This window comes from Montipora capricornis, chromosome 8, assembly GCF_036669925.1.
Source record: "Montipora capricornis isolate CH-2021 chromosome 8, ASM3666992v2, whole genome shotgun sequence".
NCBI lineage: Eukaryota > Metazoa > Cnidaria > Anthozoa > Scleractinia > Acroporidae > Montipora > Montipora capricornis.
The window spans coordinates 53440726-53458672 of record NC_090890.1 but is presented as its reverse complement, the minus strand read 5'-3'; the positions used below and the strand labels follow the sequence as shown (position 1 = coordinate 53458672).

The 17947-nt window shown below is 38.1% G+C and overlaps 1 protein-coding gene across 5 annotated transcripts in view; it reads left to right on the top strand.

Moving 5' to 3' along the window:
- The window catches only part of LOC138013520 (single-stranded DNA-binding protein 2-like), a 93090-nt gene that overhangs the window by 28170 nt on the left and 46973 nt on the right, over positions 1-17947 (top strand). For 3 of the 5 annotated variants that reach the window (XM_068860613.1, XM_068860614.1, XM_068860612.1), the window contains 8 exons: positions 6768-6855; positions 8125-8158; positions 8979-9021; positions 9157-9227; positions 9393-9459; positions 11657-11740; positions 15744-15785; positions 17659-17947. The exon at positions 17659-17947 is cut by the window's right edge and continues 89 nt beyond it. In XM_068860613.1, the coding sequence (XP_068716714.1) occupies positions 6830-6855; positions 8125-8158; positions 8979-9021; positions 9157-9227; positions 9393-9459; positions 11657-11661 (246 nt within the window). In that variant the 5' untranslated portion in view covers positions 6768-6829 and the 3' untranslated portion in view covers positions 11662-11740; positions 15744-15785; positions 17659-17947. The remainder of the gene's footprint in view (positions 1-6767; positions 6856-8124; positions 8159-8978; positions 9022-9156; positions 9228-9392; positions 9460-11656; positions 11741-15743; positions 15786-17658) is intronic. The other 2 variants (XM_068860615.1, XM_068860616.1) reach the window with 2 other exon arrangements.

Here is a 17947-nt window from a genome sequence, read left to right as displayed (position 1 = left end):
ACAATATTGGATTTGCTTCAGTAAGGACCATCCTAGTCATTATGGGTTGATGGAATCGAAAGATGAGCCTTGTCCTCATTGTCGTCATTCAGGGACAATCCCATACTACTACTTGGGGCTACCAGACAAGGTAAAAAAGTGGTGCTCCTCTGCAGAAATGTGCAAGAAAATGACTGCTCATTGGTCACAGCGTGACCACTGGCTTCCTGCTGAGATGCAAGATGGTTGGGGGTGGCCACTGAAACATGAGATTTGGGATGGAACAAGGTTTGCCCATCTTGCATATTTTTGGGATCTAAAATCCATTTGGACACTCCCAGTTATATGCATGTATCCAGGATGTAATACTGTTATTTCTGCCTCTGAAATACTTAATTCTCCTGAGGCAGGTGGTGGCTTAAAGAGGATCAAGTGTTCTTCATGTGGTACTATATTTGAACATTTACCAAAGGAAATGCATGGGGACCCTCGTAATATTGCTTATTGTGGTAAGTTAGGGTGGCATTTAAAAAAATGCAGCATTTTTGGCTTATTTGTAACTGTGTTTATGAGACACTGCTACCTAAAATATGTTATATTTTCCACAGTTATACTTAAATGTAAATGCTACATTTTCTGTATTTATTTGAGTCACCTCGTCTCTATATTTTTCTAAAGTTTCATGCAATCTCATGATGTGATCACTTGTCCTCTGGAGAGGTCTGATAAATACCTGTATTTCATTTTTTTTTTTTTCATAATTTTTGAAATGTCATGTCATAAAGTTTTCCAAAAAGAAGAAAAGTTGAGTGTGATATATTTTGAGGTGTCAATTGAGAAAATTAAGATTGAAAGAAGACTGAAAATTAGACTTTTGGGCAGAGTTTTGGCCATCCTGGCCGTCTGCTGTAAACCCAGAGAGTTCTTGTGTGGGTAGCAGAGTGTATAGAATTTCTAATCCTTCTTTATTTCCCTCCTAAATCAGGTTCAATTTTGAAAAAATTTCCTAACTTAACCGTCTCCCACCCCCCACCAAGTTGACGAAATAGTTTTTTTAATGTTTAAGTTCACTGGGATGGTTGGCAGCCATTCTCTAGTACTATTCGTGGATGTGGTGCCATAGAGGTCTCAATAGCCACTATGTCTAAAGTACACCGCTGCCACACCAACGAGACATATGTGGTTGGTTTTGTTCCAAGTTACCTTATTCCAAAGAAAAGGAGCCAGGCATTGGATCCATTTCTCGAACCACTCATCAGTGATTTGGAGGACGGTTTTATCAATGGAATTCCTGTGAATTATGCAGCCACCATTGCTGGCATTCCGTCAGGCCCAACTCACATTCGCCATCTTCTACTTTGTTGGAAAGGAGATCACAATGGACAATGTGAAGCTGGAAAATTTATTAAGTGTGGTAAAATGGGATGTAGGCGATGTAAATTAGAAGGTGTATTTGTACCTGCTTCAAATCACTACTATTACCCTGGTTTCAGAGTGCAAGGCAGATTTCCTACCGAAGAAAAGTCCATACTTGAAAGTCTGGAAGTTTTAAAGGATATAGAAGAAGAAGAACGTATAACTGTTAAGCATGAAAAATCCAAGAATACAGGATACACAGGGTTGTCAATATTTCATAGACTGTATCCTCTTTACCAGTTTCTTTATGACAAGGATTTTGTATATGATGAGATGCATGGCCTACCTCTTAATGTGGTCAAACGGCAAATCCAGTGCCTACTTGCAAGTGATAATGAAGAGCTTAACTGGGAGGTAGTTGATGAACGACTTAGCATGTTTCCATGGACTCATGAGCATAGGACAGGACGACTACCCTCAGGTATTACAAAGCGATTTGGGTATTGGAAGGCAGAAGATTTTAATCATTTTGCATTCCCTGCAATGGAAGCATGCTTAGGTGATATGCTGCAAAATGATCCAGAAACACAGGAAGTTATCTGTTGCCTTGCCCGGATTATCGAGTTTCTAAGCAATCATGCTAGAAGTGGCTGGAGTCATGCTGATGCTTGTACATTTCATGAAATGTTTCTGAGATATGCAGTACTTGTGGAAGAGGCCTATGGTGTTCAAAGTTGTGTAATTACATTGCACTATCTCTTGCACTTCAAAGATGATATTGCCCGTTTTGGTTCAGTGGATAACTACTCATGCTGGACAGAGGAAAGGGCTGTTAGAAGGTACATTCTCACTTCTAACAATCACAAGAACATTGAAATTACTTTTGCTCTGAGTGAGGCAAGACGAGAATTTTTAAAACTACGTGAATCAAATTATCATGTTGCAGATGGTCTAACTATTCGCCAAGCTGATATTTCCAAGGTAACTATCATAATATCCCTGTTATTAGCCCTTTGATCCCCATGTTATTCTGTATGCAAATTATTTTCCTCACTGATACATTTTCACCCTTTACTGTAGTAAGTGTTCAAAAGAGTGTGAAGATAAAATCTGAATATCTGTTGTAATTTCTGGACCACCTCATATGAAAATGATATACTCCTGTAGGTATTGTATCTTTAGCAATGACTTACCTCGATAAATTGATGGTAACAGTGTTCAAATCTCTTTGCTGATATGCACTTTGATAGGACTGTTTTTTTGGACAGATATGAGGACAGTGTGCTGTGATCACATTTCATGATCTTCTTTACTATTCATTCTGACTCTTTTTCTTACTTACAATTTTGGAAAGGTACCTCTAAATGTCATTAAATTTATTATCTGTGTAATAATGTGAACAATAATATTGTTAATTCTGTTTTTGGATTTTATTAAGCCCTCAGCACGGTCTTTGCTGTTTGCTAAGAAACTTTTTGACAGTTCCAAAGGCACAGTGAATCATGAGCGATTGTCAGAAGGCATTCTTGTTGGTGGTGTTAAAAGTATGGAACTCTCAAATCGTGACAGGCAAGTCATCAGCAATGTGAAGGGTGTTCCAGTTGGTGATGTTCCCGTTTTTGGATGGTGCTGCAGAAGTCTTTTAAAACCTAAACACTCTTTTGAGGGCCTACTCTACAGAGTTGGGGAGCATGTGATATTTGCTGATCCAGACAAGGGAGACACTGTTGCTACACTTGAGAGTGTGTTTTCCGTCAGACTTAATAATGTGTCTACTCTTTTCTGTGAAGGAAAGCAGTTTGAATATGATGAACAAGTAGAAATTGGTCTTAAGCAAGTACACCCAGCAGATGAAACTATCATATTTGAAGCTTCACTTCTCAGCAGAAAAGTAATTCTTTTGCAAGGAGTGGCAGTTATGATAAGGAGGCCGATTTGAGTGAAGAAAAACGCTTTATTGTGGTTGATTTCATGCGACGTGTGTTTCCTGTTACAGAAGGGACAGTTGTTGTTCCTTATTATCCTGTAGTCCATGACATGGTGGATGTGAAAGGACATGATGGCCAAATCTGGAAAGCCTGTGTGCTGTCATTCAACCTGACTCGTTTCACTGTTAATGCTAGATTTTTTATGGAGGATGGTACACAACCTGGTCGATGGGTACCTGAAAGAAGCCCAGCGCAGGTCATTCACTTCAAAAGTATCCTTGGAATTTCAAAAGGTTACTGGCAGGTGGCATATTCAAGTTGGATTGATGAGGAGGAATAGTTTTTAATAACTGTTTTATTTACATTACTATATAGCATAGTACTAACAGATGTCTCTCCTTGATCTACATTTATATTGAAGTTAGTGAGCAGAAACAGAATCCCAGTCTCTCTAACTATTCCCCTCCCCCCCCCCCCCCCAACCTCCTCTGGGAACAAGCTTAGATTAATAGATTGCTGTCTGTGGATACAAACACTTATGTTACTGGATATTTGATATCAAATGTCGTTTCGCAAGTATTGTAGAGAAACCCACACAAAAGAATGTAGTTAAATATGAGATAATGAATTATACCTTCAACATGAAAAGGACAGTCTTTAATATATTTTAACCATCACTGAAAATAAATCATTTCATTATATTATTGGTACTGGTTTTAAAAAGATGATGTGTTATTAGCGTGGAGTGATTGGCAATCAGAGTTTACTTACTGTTTTCTTTCAATTGGGGGATTATAATATGCTAAGGATTAGTATTTTAAAAAAGGATTATGGGCAAAAATTGATTTTCCAATAAGTTTCCATCAAAACGTGCGTGGAGTTGTATTGGTACATGACTGGTTTATCAGTTACTTAGCTGTCCAAGTCTGGTTTTATTGTTTTGATTGGATTGTCATGTTCTAGTAGTAATTTTCCAATGAATTACCATTAAAAATAAACTTGGAGTTTCAATGGTGAATGGCTGGTTTATCAATTATCAATTTTTATTGGTTTATCAGTGATAAAATTGATCTCCCAATAAACTACCATAAAAACTAACTCGGAGTAATATTGGTAAATAACTGGTTTATTTGTCACTTGACAATCCAAGTTTAGTTCTATGGTATTTTATTGGACTGTTACCTCTTACACTTGATATTCCAATAAACTGCCATCAAAAGACCATATTGCATTGTTAAATGTCTGATATACCAATGATATTCCAAAACATATTTGTCCCCTTAACAAATTACCAAGTATTCCAATATTATTCCAATATTGGATAGTTTATTTCAGATGTTTTCCAATAATAATCCATGTTGGAATTTCAATTTTTTTTCCTGTGTAACTGATAATCATTTCTTCATTTAATCTCTACACATTCAATAGACATTTCCCTTTGGAGATCGTTTAATTCATTCTCATAACCTGTTCTCTTTGTCAAGTATCGATACTGTGAGGAGAAAACTATCTTTGTGCTTTACAAAAAGGTCAACATGGCAATAGCAATTATTTATAGGCTTAATTTGTTCGATTAACGCGTTCACAGATGTCCTATTCTTAATACCTTACGAAAGAAGTAATAGACAATTAAAATGTTGAAATTACGTACCGTTTGAATTCCTGAGCGGTTTCTAGCTCTCAATAAAAACTCTGTTCCCCAAAAAATCCTTACGTTTGAGTTGGTCATGATCATGCGTCGTATTGTTCCACGAAGGACTACCGCTGACTGGCAGTAATAAAAAATGGTCGTCAAATCGGTCGTCAAAGACAGCCCATGGAATGAATCCAACAACTACAGATACTTTCAAGATTTAGTGAAACACAAGATCATTAGATTTAAGCGCAAGTTAACATTATGTAGCAAAAACAAACGAAATTAGAAATTACATGTAAATCGTTTAAAAGCGACTGAAATTGTTTGAAAAATCTATCCATCCCGTGATCGTGAACTCCAAAAACTGCGTACAATAATGGAGCAACAATGGTCGAAGTGTTAACAATTGGTTAAGTGCTAGCAAAGATTGTTTTTGGGTTACGATTTGATCATATTTACTCTATACAGTAAAATCATAAATTTACAGTAAAATTTCTGTGGCACCAAATATGACGTATACACTCGTTATCTTTAAAACAGTTAGTAAAGTGGTAGCAAAGATTGTTTTTTGATCGTCGTTTGATCATATTTGACTCTATACTGTAAACTGATAAATTTACAGTACATTTGCTATGGCACCAAATATGGGGTATATTTTTGTTACCTTTACTACAGGACAAAATTGCAGCAAAATTGATTCAAAACAACAAATTTACTACAAGAGGCATAGTTAAAGCAAAATTAGTGTAAAACTAATGTTTGCTTTATATTTACGCCGCCATTGCATGAAAGCAAACTTTCATCTTTGAACAACATTTGCGTTTTGTGCAAATATGATGCAACGTTGGTGCTCCAAATTTGCTACAGATTTGCTCAAGTGGCAAACCTAGGTAAATTCATTTTTTCGTACAGTGTACAGTACATTGTACATTGTATATCAACATAGGCAAAACAACTTTCATAGGCTTAAAGGTGAGGGTTGTTATGATGTTTTCATGAAGCTGGCTACACAATGAAAATTATAATCAAGTGAAGCCATGATCCTCACAGTTATGAACACAATTTTATCGATTGTGTAGAGAAGCCTGAAAAATTCAGAACTGCAACGGGGTTTAAACCTGTGACCTTGTGATGCCGGTGCGTCATGCTCTAACCAACTGAGCTTTGAAGACACTGATGTTGAGAACTGGTCATTTGTGGGGTCTGATGTTCCCATGATGAATGAATCAGCCAAGGAAATGATATAATTATGAAGTGAATCATATTTTGAACTGGGATATGAAATCAAGTGAAGCTATGATCCTTGCAGTTATGAATGCAATTAATCAAATCAATATATGATTCATTTCATATATAATATCATTTCCTACAATGGAAGTAGCAGGCTATTTTAAACTGATAGTATTGGGAACATACACTATAATAATAGTTTTTGAGTGCAGGACCCATTCATCCCTGAAGTGGCCCCCATTGATGATTGAAATCAATCTTCTTGCATTGGACACAGTAAAATCTAGAAGTATTATTCTTAGGAGGGAAAGGGGCTCAGTGCTTCCAGTGTTTTAGTACGTTTTACTCTGAGTGGCGGGCTATTTTCACCATGGTAGTAGACAGCTGCCGTCTGCTGATGACAGGGATGGGAAAACTATCATCATGCTGTACATACTGTTCAATGTACTGTACATGTATATGAATGTTACTGTTTTACGCGCGTGTAATGCTGCAATCCCTTTGACCGGTACTTTAGCTAATGTGTCCGTCCTTAAAGCTACATGTAAAAGATTGTCTCAAAGAACATCTATGGCCAGAAAGAGTTGTTTACATTGTAGTCTTGTTATAATATTAATACAGTTGTTTCCTTTCCTTAGAACTATGGTGGGATGCAGCCCTCATTTAATTGCTCAGTAGCACCTGGGGTTAACAATTGCCAATGTACGTAAGTCTTGCGTTATTACAGTAAGTAGTCAAATTCATGTGCACAGCTTACCCAAGCTTTTGAGACTTGATAAGGCACTTTTCAGCCAAGAAAACTTTAACAGACTAATAATATTAATAAATAATTAATTGAAAAACTTTCTGTTGTTAAGTCCATTTTTTATTTTTTGTTGCTACACAATAGTATTTATTGACATACTGTACATGACTGTAGACTAGAGTGTTTGTGAAACAGATCAAGATAACAACCAACAATTCTTCCACAATTTCACATGCTTGTGTCTTTGGTGGTGAGAGCCCGTCTGAAAAAGATTATCTCCTCAAATGTCAGCATTGATTTCTTTCCAGTCATGCATGTCATGTGCTAAGCAGCCTTGCATGTTCGTGATATGAATATTTAAATTAATGAATACTAAGAATAATTATACTTGTGCAATACAGTGTACATTACGTACCCCACACTGGATACACATAATTTCTCTTAAGTTTGGTGATTAAAATTTTAATGTTTTGGTCAGAGTTGTCACATTCAATGCCATTTAACCTGGCAGCAGTCTTGCAGACAAAAATTATCTTTTCGCACCAAAAATTGAGGCTCTAGTGATTCAAATCCCTGCAAGTTGAAACAAGTCAACTTGTTGCTTGCAGTTGTGACACTCGCACAACTTCATCACTCAACTCAAAGAAGTTGACTTGTGGCAATTACCTGTAAGTCTAAATTATATTAGGTTACCGTAATTAGAGCATTGTTTGAACCTTGTTTCAGTCAGTTGAATATTAATTTTTAGAACTGAAAAGAATTTAAAGCCAGTCAGTTTGAAAAGGGATGTAACTATAATTTGCAATGCGAGAAATGTATTTACTGCTAAACTTAACGTGCATGTAAAATATTTCTGTTCCTTTTGTAAATCTCCCCATCCAAAGCAAACATGCCACCATGATTGTTCCCAGAATTTCACTTTTTCTCACATGCCGTGCAAACTATGTAAACTTGGCAGAACAAGCAGTAATTTGGACCCATGACTGTTATCTGAGAGGCATGAGTCTATTCTCGATTTTACATCACAAACTGTTTGCATTCCTGTTTTCAAAGCAATTTTGCATTGCAAAGGAGTTTCAAAGGTAAAATTGAGAATTTGACCCATGACTGCTGGTTTTGATATGAACATTGCACATCTTGCCAGGCAGAAAAAAAAGCGAAATTTTGAGGTAAGTATGGTATTTAAACATGTTTGGTTTTGATATATTTATGATTTTAGTCGTACTTTAAAATTTGTTTTACCTTCACAGGCCGGGCAGTAGACCTTGGAATCCGACAACATCGGTAAGGAGTGAACTGTGACTGTCTCTGGGCACTGACTTTTAACCTTGACAAGGAAAAAAGTCCTGATATCACAAGAAATTCAAACAACTTAAATATTGTTCACCTTACATGTACTAGGCGTTATGGTATCGTTTTCTACAACCTCTGAACTATTCGTCAGAAGGTCGTAGGTTAGACTCTGCAAGGGAGCACTCCAATTTTTTTTTCTGAACATTCTCATCTTACCAGGTTCAAGGCTTGTTCTGACCGCTCGTTGAATTTGTTCCTGGTAGTCCCAGGTTCAGCTTCTTGGCCGCACTTTAAATAGCCAAGTGGTTTGCCCCCAGCCAGTTGGGATTCTTAACAGTTGTTGTTGACATTGTGTTCTGTCGTTTTGTTTATAGTGTTTCGTTGGCTCTGAAAAGCCCTTATGGGGAGTGGTCAATTATGTATTGTATTGTATTGTATTGTGTCATGGACAAAAATAGACACATTTCTTCATACCTTTAATGTACGTATGAGATAACTTACCTTCAGAGTTTGTCATAAATAATTAAGTTTTTACGTTAGTTGTACAGTCCTATTTATCTATCGGTGCCTCATACATGTATGTTACTTGTTAGTAAACTGTCAGTTGACAGGTTAATACCGACAGTCCTGGACTTTTGATTTGTGAAGGTTTTCAAAAATTATGCAATTTTGGATGGGGTAATTGATTCGCTTTGAAACAATACAATCATGTAGGTCTCATGCTATTAACAATGATAATTGACACTAATAATAACAATGATAATTTCATACCAAGGAAATTTGCCGACAATATTGCTTTTCGTTATGACAGGTCGCTGGTCCACCAGGGACACCAATAATGGCCAGCCCTCAAGGTCTGTAAAGAATTTTTCAAAGTTTCACCCATTAAGTCCTGAATGCACCCCCCCCCCCCCCCCCTTCCCCTTCTTCCTGGTGAGTGAAATCTTGCTCCAGACTATCAAATTGTGACCAGTTGTTACCTTTTTCAGACCCAGCAAGTACTGGAAGTGAATCCATGTATGCAATGATGAAGTCTGTCCCTGGAGGAAGCATTCCGGCGGTAATAGTTTTATTCTCTTTGCGTACATGTACATGTACATTAATATTATTTTATTTTCTATTGTCTTCCCAAAGATTGCCGCAATACCCACCCTTAGTCCTTTGTTTCCTGTCAGTGTGTTTGCCATACCGTCATACAAGTTTTTGTTTTCTGTTGCAGTACATGTACATGGGAGGTGGTCCTGAACCCCCGCTACCTCTAGGAGCCCAGGAGGCTCCTCTAGTCATGAATGGTAAGAGAGAGTTTAAATAACAAATTATGTATTTATTAACTGGAACTGGCCCCCATTGAGGAGTAAAATTGTCTGGTGTTAGACAGAATAAAATCTTTAAGTGTCAATCTTAGGAATGAAAAGATTAAGTTTGGTGCTTACTAATTCAAAGGTAGTTTTGCGTGGTTGTATGAATATGCTGCCAGGAAAAGCAGGTCTTAAGTTCAAGTGTTATGGCAATCTAAAAAGAAAATTGAGGGAAACCCGGCATTTAAATTCAAAGATAATTGATCAAGAATATTTGTTAAAAGCTTTAAAATACAAAGCACTGTATTGTGTTACTTTCCAAAATAATTGAAGCTTAATTATCTCCGAAAAATGCATGGTTATCCCCCCAATTTTCTTTTTGGATACCAAGAGCACTTCCTAAGTTTGGCTTTCTCCACATAGTTGTAAGCGGTGCCAAAATATCACTACATTAGTAAACACTACCAATAGGAAATCCAAGTATCTGGAGATGTGCAGGACGTATGTGCAATAACAATAGTACCGGTAGGCACCATCCTTAAAAGAATACAATACAATACAATACATACTTAATTGACTGCTCCCCATAGGGGCTTTTCAGGGCCAATGAAACACAACGAAACGACAGAACAGAACAACAGCAACTGTTAAGAATCCCAACTGGCTGGAGGCAAACCAGTTGGCTATTTACAAGTGCGGCTGGGAAGTTGAACCAGGGACTACCAGGAAAAAATTCAACGAGTGGTCAGAGCGGGTCTTGAACGCGGGATCTCCGGATCTCAAGGCAAGCGCCCTAACCACTGGGCCACACTTTTCCAATGAATTGATCACTAGCTTACTGGCTTAACTATGATCAGGCTAGGAATCTTGATGAAGTATTGTTACTTTTGTATAGTTCGACTCACAACCATATTTGGTAAATCATGTGACCAAAACAGAGAATGCCTAAAAACTCAGCGAGTTAACTGTTTTTCACAAATTTTTAACGCAGCAGTATGAGAACATCCTGACATAAAATAGATTTTACAAACTATTCTCAAAAAAAATTATGATGTAAAAAAGGCCCTCCTTTGATACACTTTTCAAAATATCAGTTCCTTTTTTTTTGTCGAATTAGAAATTCCATTCTACCGTTCACGAAAAAATGCCTCTTCCTTTCGTTTCCTGGGAGCTTTTACCTGTTTTTCACTGAAATGCATGGCACCTTCTGATTGAAGTAATGTCAGATTTCCATGATTGAAAAAGATTCTTTCTAGAACTATCCATGCAAGCTTTTTGTAGGGCTCTTTGACTAAAAACCTTCCTTAGCAACCATTGTCTTTCTGTAGTTAAGTGCCACCCCCCTTAAACATTCAAAAAACTCAATGTGGTGGAGGTTGATAGAATCTGTTACTCTACTCAAACCAGCTGCTTATTTAAAATTCTATTGAAACCCCTGGACTTTCAAATAATCAATGTGTTAACACTTTACTGCCATAGGGGTGCACCATTGACGAGTAAAGAGCCCTGTCTGGCATTAGACAGAGTGAAATCTAGAAGTGCCACTCATGGGTCAGGAAAGGGTTTAAATGGGGACATTTTTTGAGTGGACCTTGATGTTGTTGACCGTTTCCTGCCTGACCTGATTTGACTGTTACTGTGAAACAACCTGCACTTTCATCCTTGTTTTATTTTCAAACAAGACAGGGAATGTTGAGATACTTCTGTAATGATCAATCATTGATGATTGTAAAGTAACATTTTTGTTTCAGACTCAAACCCTGATATGGATGGCCTTCCTAAGGTATTTATACAGTAACTTTCTTATAAATTTGCTGCTTCTGTTTTGTGCAAAAAAATGCATGTAGCTTCCTTTCCTGTTATTTGCTCGTGAGGTTCTAAAAAATGGCCACTCCTTTGCTTAGCTGATACCTTTTTATGGATCTCCTCTTTTTTGTTGTTGATGCTTTCATCTTCAAGTAAACTGCAGAATACCCGACCAGTCTTGTGTTCTTGTACATAGGTCTCCGTAACGTAGAGCTCGTGGTCATGTTTATTGTTTTGTTGAAAGTTGGGTTTTTATATCACTAACTTAAACGATTTAATTTGATTTTAAAGAAGACTGCATGTCTTTAAGGAGGGAAGGGTTAATGAGCGAAATTTGATAGCGTTTGATGTAACTGACCTGTACATGTGCTTGTGTTGTCTGTAGGATAATCAGAATGATCACAATCCTGGTACCCCTGGGGAGGGGGATGGACAGTTTGGCAATTTACTGCCATTCTCACAAGATAATGTAAGTGTGTTCTTTTCTGATAATTTTAGGGTTAAAATTCTGGTCGATTGTCAATTAAGATATTTGAAGCGGGAAGCTGTAACTTAGAAGAAATCTAATGAAAAGTAAGATCGTTATCTTAGACATCACGAGGAGTATTGTCCTCATCCCATATTCGAAAAGAAAAAAGAAATATCGTTATGTTAAACATAATCAAGTGTCCTCATCCCTTAAATCAGACCCGTAATGATAGTCGGGGAGCCACAAATGTGACCCGTATGCGTTAATTGCATGAGGTAATCATTAAACCATGTGAACATTAGCACTTAAAAACTGACACGGAGCACTGTGTGAAGCTATTTTATTAAAGATTTCAGTTGAAACACATGTATAACCAGGTTTTCACCACACCTTGTTTCGATAGAGCCTGTTTTTTTACTTGAAAGGTTGAACTTTGCACATTAACAAATGCTACGTGAAAGATCGCCAAACAAATTTTGCGAAAGGTCTGGGTTTAAATTCTGTGGAGTTAGATCATGAGTAGAAAATGGTGTAGCTACCGCGCCTCGAATTTCAGACCTTGTTTCTATTTTCTTGGGGCCAAGTAGAAACAAAGGCCTGGAAAGTCAGCCTAATGAATAATAAATAATATGGTTAAATGATCCTGGGTGGAATCCAAATCCATGTTCGTCCAGCGTCAAAGACTTACAATCCGTTTTCCTTTTTCCTCCGTTATGACAACAAACATTAAATCAATAGCTGTCAAAATACACCTACAACTGTAGCAACCATACTCTATTCGCTCTCCTGCCAGACACTTGAAAAGGTTAACCCGCTCGGAAATTCTGGAAGAATGCCGTATGCGTTTGTCGTATCCTATCGGAACATTTCTTTACTTCTTTACCACGGACTGCTCTTATCAGAGCCGCAAATCTTAGAAATAGGTCAAAGTACGTCATCTGAACCCAAGGGACCATGTGACTGGTGGAATGAGAAAATTAAATGACTGACTGACAATAGTTGCTCCGTTTCCGGTGTACCGTATAAGTTGTACGGGCTCCACCCTGGATGATCACCAGAAAGTGACATTTAGGTTAAAAGGTCGAATGCGGAGGTTGTAAGCTCGAAAATTGCGGCACACGCATTTTATTTTTTTTTGAAAGGGAAGGCAACGGTGAACTTTGTGTGACTCTTCATGTCCTCGTTCGTTAAATCTGGAACACACATGCGTTTTACCTTATTCCAAAATGACTGTCATTCTGATACCCTTTTTTTGTTCAAGTCATTTCCAGATGCCTCTGATCAAAATTCAGAAAGTCAGTAAATAGCGGCCATTTTGGAATTAGGCCAATGAAACATGAAGATGTATAGCTTTCATTTCCATATTAATAATATAAATTGAAAAAAATTGTCAATTCTGATTGTCTAAGAGAAATGCAGTTTTCAGGTGACACAGCGCAGAAAATAAGCAATTCTTTGCAAAAACAAGTATGAAACCAAGCATTCTGATTGGTCAGTGAGCAAAGACAGTCACAAAAAGCCAATCAAATCCGAGCCCTAGATGTCGCAGTTTTTGCGTAATTGCGTGATACTCTGCTTAACCATTCCGACTTTTTTCATGTATATTTTTAATAAGTAATCATGAATTATAAGTAATCACATGATTTTTCTTGTGCTATTTGGAATACATAAGAATTTTTTTTTTCGAAGACTACAGATTGCACTCGCCCTACGGGATCTTGCAATTTTCACCTTTGAAAGAATTTATTATTGCTTATTTTTTCATTACGTCATCGCGGCCATGTTGGTGGACAAGAACAAAAGATCTCTCATTTGCTCCTTTTGTTCTTCCACCAGCACTTGTACTTCACATCATTGTTATCTTCGTCTCTAAGAAATATATAATAACCCAAGTTATTCGCGCATTTTGATTGTTTCTTGCCTATGATCTATTAGAGGACAGACGCACGATTGACGTCACCATCTCAAAGTTTTCCGAATAAAGTTTAATTCTTTATTATATAAAACAAATAGATTCCATGTTGCCGTGCGTCTGTTCAGTAATAGATCACAGAAGACGACGTCAAACTGTGGTAAGAACATCAGTGACACATTCGGCTATCGCCTCGTGTGCCAATCTATTTGTTAATTAGCCTGCTTGCAGGCAGTTGATGTACTTTTCTTTAGAGAGGGTGTGAAAACATAACCTTTTCACATTCTCTCTAAGGAAAGTATGCCTGATCGCAAGTTATTGTCGCCACGAAACACGTATCAGAGGCCATATTGGAAGAGTGTGGAAAAGGTCTTGGCCGGATGACAAAACGACGGGTTGTGGAGTGAGAAGAGCGGAGAGAAAAACCGCCTGTCCGAACACTAGCCTTTTCTCGGTAGCTGCGTCCATTAGCGGACGCGGCTTTCTAATTGGTTGGCTCAAATGGTTTAAATCTCTCCGCTCTTCTTACTCCCCAACCCGTCGTTTTGTCACCCGGCCCAGACCTACCCCACGCTCTTCCAAATATGGTGTTTCGTGGCGACAACAACATCTACCACCTGCAAGCAGGCTATTAGGTCATGGTCATTCATTCATTCATTCATTTAATTTGTTATTGTTATTGATTAATTATTTAATTAATTAATTTACATGAGATCACGCACTTGGGCCAATACATTGCGTTCTTCACTGAATGCGGCTCGTAACTTGAACAAGCAGCGTTCAATGCTCTGGTGGTTAAATGGGAGAAACCTTTTTAAGAGATGCAAAATGAGTGTCAACTGTATTTAGCACTGGGGTACAAATTGGGGACACTTGACAGAAATCAAATCCAATTTAAAACCTCTCGGAGGGTAGTAGAGAACCAACAAACTTTCCAACTCTGATTTGAAACACGAAATGTTGTTTGCTTCTGTGAAAGTTGGGTGACCAACAAATAGGCAACATGTTCTCGAGAGTGGAATTGCGATAATCATATAATATCACCCAGCGTTGAATATATGATAATCATAATTGCATGCCATATGCACTGGTCTAAGTCCCAGGACTTGTAGCAGATAAAAAGAAAAAAAAGGTAAAAGTATTCCCTGGACAGGATTTGAACACGAAGCTTCGGCTTAGAGGAACAGCTTCTATTCACTAGACCACGATGAACAAGTTACAAAGTTTCTTCAATACGTATGTGTTATTTGTTGCCTGTTATCTAGATTAGGATCACAATAATTCATCAATGATTGAGCCTTAGCGCTAATTTCAAAATGGTTAGCTTTGTTTTAAGTGTGGTCGGACCTTTTTCGTTAGTTGTCTAAAATAAGTTCTTAGCGAGTGTTATCGCACGTTAAAAGCCCGGTCTTATCACAAATAAATTAGAATGTGTTTAAAAATGTTGTCTATGCAAACGGTGACTAGGTGGTTTAGTGGTTCAGGGCGGTGACAGGTGAGCTAATAATCGTAGCTTCCAGTCCCGAGTCCGGATATCTGGGTTGAATTTTAAAGAAAAAACGTTCAATTCACAGAATTCCTTTCCAACTGTCAGTGTCATGAAATAATGTTAATTGTATATTCAAAGCCGGTTGATACTATATGATTATCGTTATAGCAGTCTCGAGGATGACTTGAAATTGGCCAGTTTCGTATTCTCGCGGTTAGACTGAATCTAGCATGAAATGGAGGCTAATGCAGGGGAAATAATATGAAAAGATTCCCTCGCCACACATTTGCCTTCACTTCATGCTCGATCCGACCCAACCGTTAGAATACGAAACTGGCCTAATCCACGCCTTGAAAACAACCATAGGTCATCTGACGCCATAACCACTTGTAAAAATGATTCATACGTTCATCACACTTCTTTTGTCGTTTGGTTGAACGTACTCTAATCCCCACGTGCACCATGCTCCTCGCGGTCTGTGGCAGTGTCCTGTTTGCTGACCGCTCGGAGTGCGTGCACAATCGTGCCCCCACCCTTTTTTTTCTCCATTCGTGTCACCCCATGCGGTGGTTTGTAATACTTTAATTCTTATTTGTTTGCAGACATTTCCAAGTTAGAGTACTGACCCCTAACTGGCTTTTAAAGTGAGTTTATGAATTATGTAAACGTTGATAGTACGTAAACATTGAAAGCATGAAATTGTGTTTTATCCGTGGTTAGAGCTTACAAATGACTTATGGTTGACAAAATGGGCCGTCCTAAATTTGCAGTCAAGGGACTTAAGTGTTCCTCCTACAATTGAATATACCGGCGTATGTTTTTTTCTGAGCGCACTTTTTTCAATCCAAGTTTGTAGTGACCTCATTAGTTAGTGGGATGGCCCTTCGGTTTATTACCATTGTCCAAGTGATCAGGGATGGATTTATAAAGCTTTCTCAAAATCATTAATAATTCACCAACCAAGTCGACCAATCACAGGATGTATATACCACATCACGTAGATGTATTCTCATACGTAGCCCAATAAAAAAGTTGATGAAACCTTAGAGATCTAGATACGATATCCAACTCTCTTATAATTTTTCTCTGCCGTCTCTAGCAAGAAAAACAAAACGAAACAATAGTCGGCCAGTTCGAGAATTGAACCAAGAACTCGTGCTTCGTTTTTTGAAATTCAAAGCATTAAGTACTCTGCCTTCGGTGTTGTGCTTTCATCTGTTTGTTAGTGTTTGGAACCTCGGATGAAACATTCCCACTCGTTATTGATATGTTACTTCTAATACGATCCAACTTGATCAGCGTCCTCGCAGATGTTGGTTCGTGTTGAACTTATCGACATCCTTTAGCCAAATATTGACACGGTTGCTTTTACCTCTCCATCTGTCTTTCATCGGAAAAGACAACGTTCTTCCATTATTCGTCTACAGTCGATGTCATGTGCACTAACCAAATAAATCCAAATCTGCAGTTCCTCAGGAGAAAAAAAAAACTGTCAGGTCGCAAAAAGAATATTCAATTTAGTTTCCTCTGTGCTAATTCCACGAACAGGAAATGGCACACACTTCTGGACAGATAAACACTATGCTGTTTTCAAAGAACTATCACAATGCAAAGCAGTCTATGACGTCAACCCGGTATTAGGCTCGTTCCTCTTCTTCGGTCGTAGATCGAATTACAGCTTTTAGGGGCCTCTAATACTGTGTTCACACTTGGCCGAAACATGATTAGTCTGATCACGAATGAAACATGTTTCGTTATGAAAAGTGTTCACATCAGACAGTGCAAGGCGCGAATCATGGTTGAAACATGATTATTCTGAGCATGATTGAAATAACCTCGCGAGGTAGTTTCAATCATGATCCGACCAAACACGTTCAAAATGGCGGATTCATGCGAGAGGAGGTAAGTGCCCAAAAGAACCAAAATTGAAGCCATTAGGAGGCTAAATGTCTAGTTGCAATAAATATAACGGCAATTACCGGCGATTGTTACAGATGAGCTTGTGGAAAACGGAATATCTTGTAACGAAGAAAGCGCAAATGCCGTCTCCTCGTTAAACGCTGCATAGTCCTCCTCCTCCGAACGTCTAGAAATTTAACACTAAACGAAAGAATGAATGCAACTGTTACAGAAGTTTCCAGCTCCAATCTACAGCTGAAATGTAAAAAAATTACGCGAGTGTCATGAAACAGCATAAGTTACACAAACATGCATGAAACGTGTTTCACACGGACATCTGGTGTGAACGACCCAATAAAAAACATGTTTCGGCGAAGCATGTATCCATGAAACATGTTTACTCTAATCATGTTTCGGCATTAATTTTAACACAGCTTAAAGCAGTGACTTTGAAGGAGAGAGTATAGCGAACCAAAAAATTAATGTTTGACCAGTGCAGAGACTTGTTAAGTAGGGAGGGCAGTGCATGGGGCAGTGTAGAAATATCTCGGAATCGAAAGCTCCTTTTTAGTTTTTGTTTGTTCGTTTTATTTAACGAGAGCTTTAATTTCCTTTCAGGATCACTGTGAATCGGTTGCGATCTTAAAGATCAAAGAAAGCATGCAAGAAGAAGCAAGAAGATTTGAAAATGTCGATGGAACGACGGACCATCAAGGAGAGTTTTTCATGCAATAACAGCTAGAGAACCTTCGCCTTTGTATATTTGCCAACCACTACCCAAAGATTTGTAGAAAACAACTGTACTTGATCTACGGAGTTTGCAGTGGGAGAACAACCCCGCTATCGCTAAACGCCTTCTTCTCTTGTGCCAGGGAAGACGAGTCCAAAGTAGATGTCTCTAAATTAA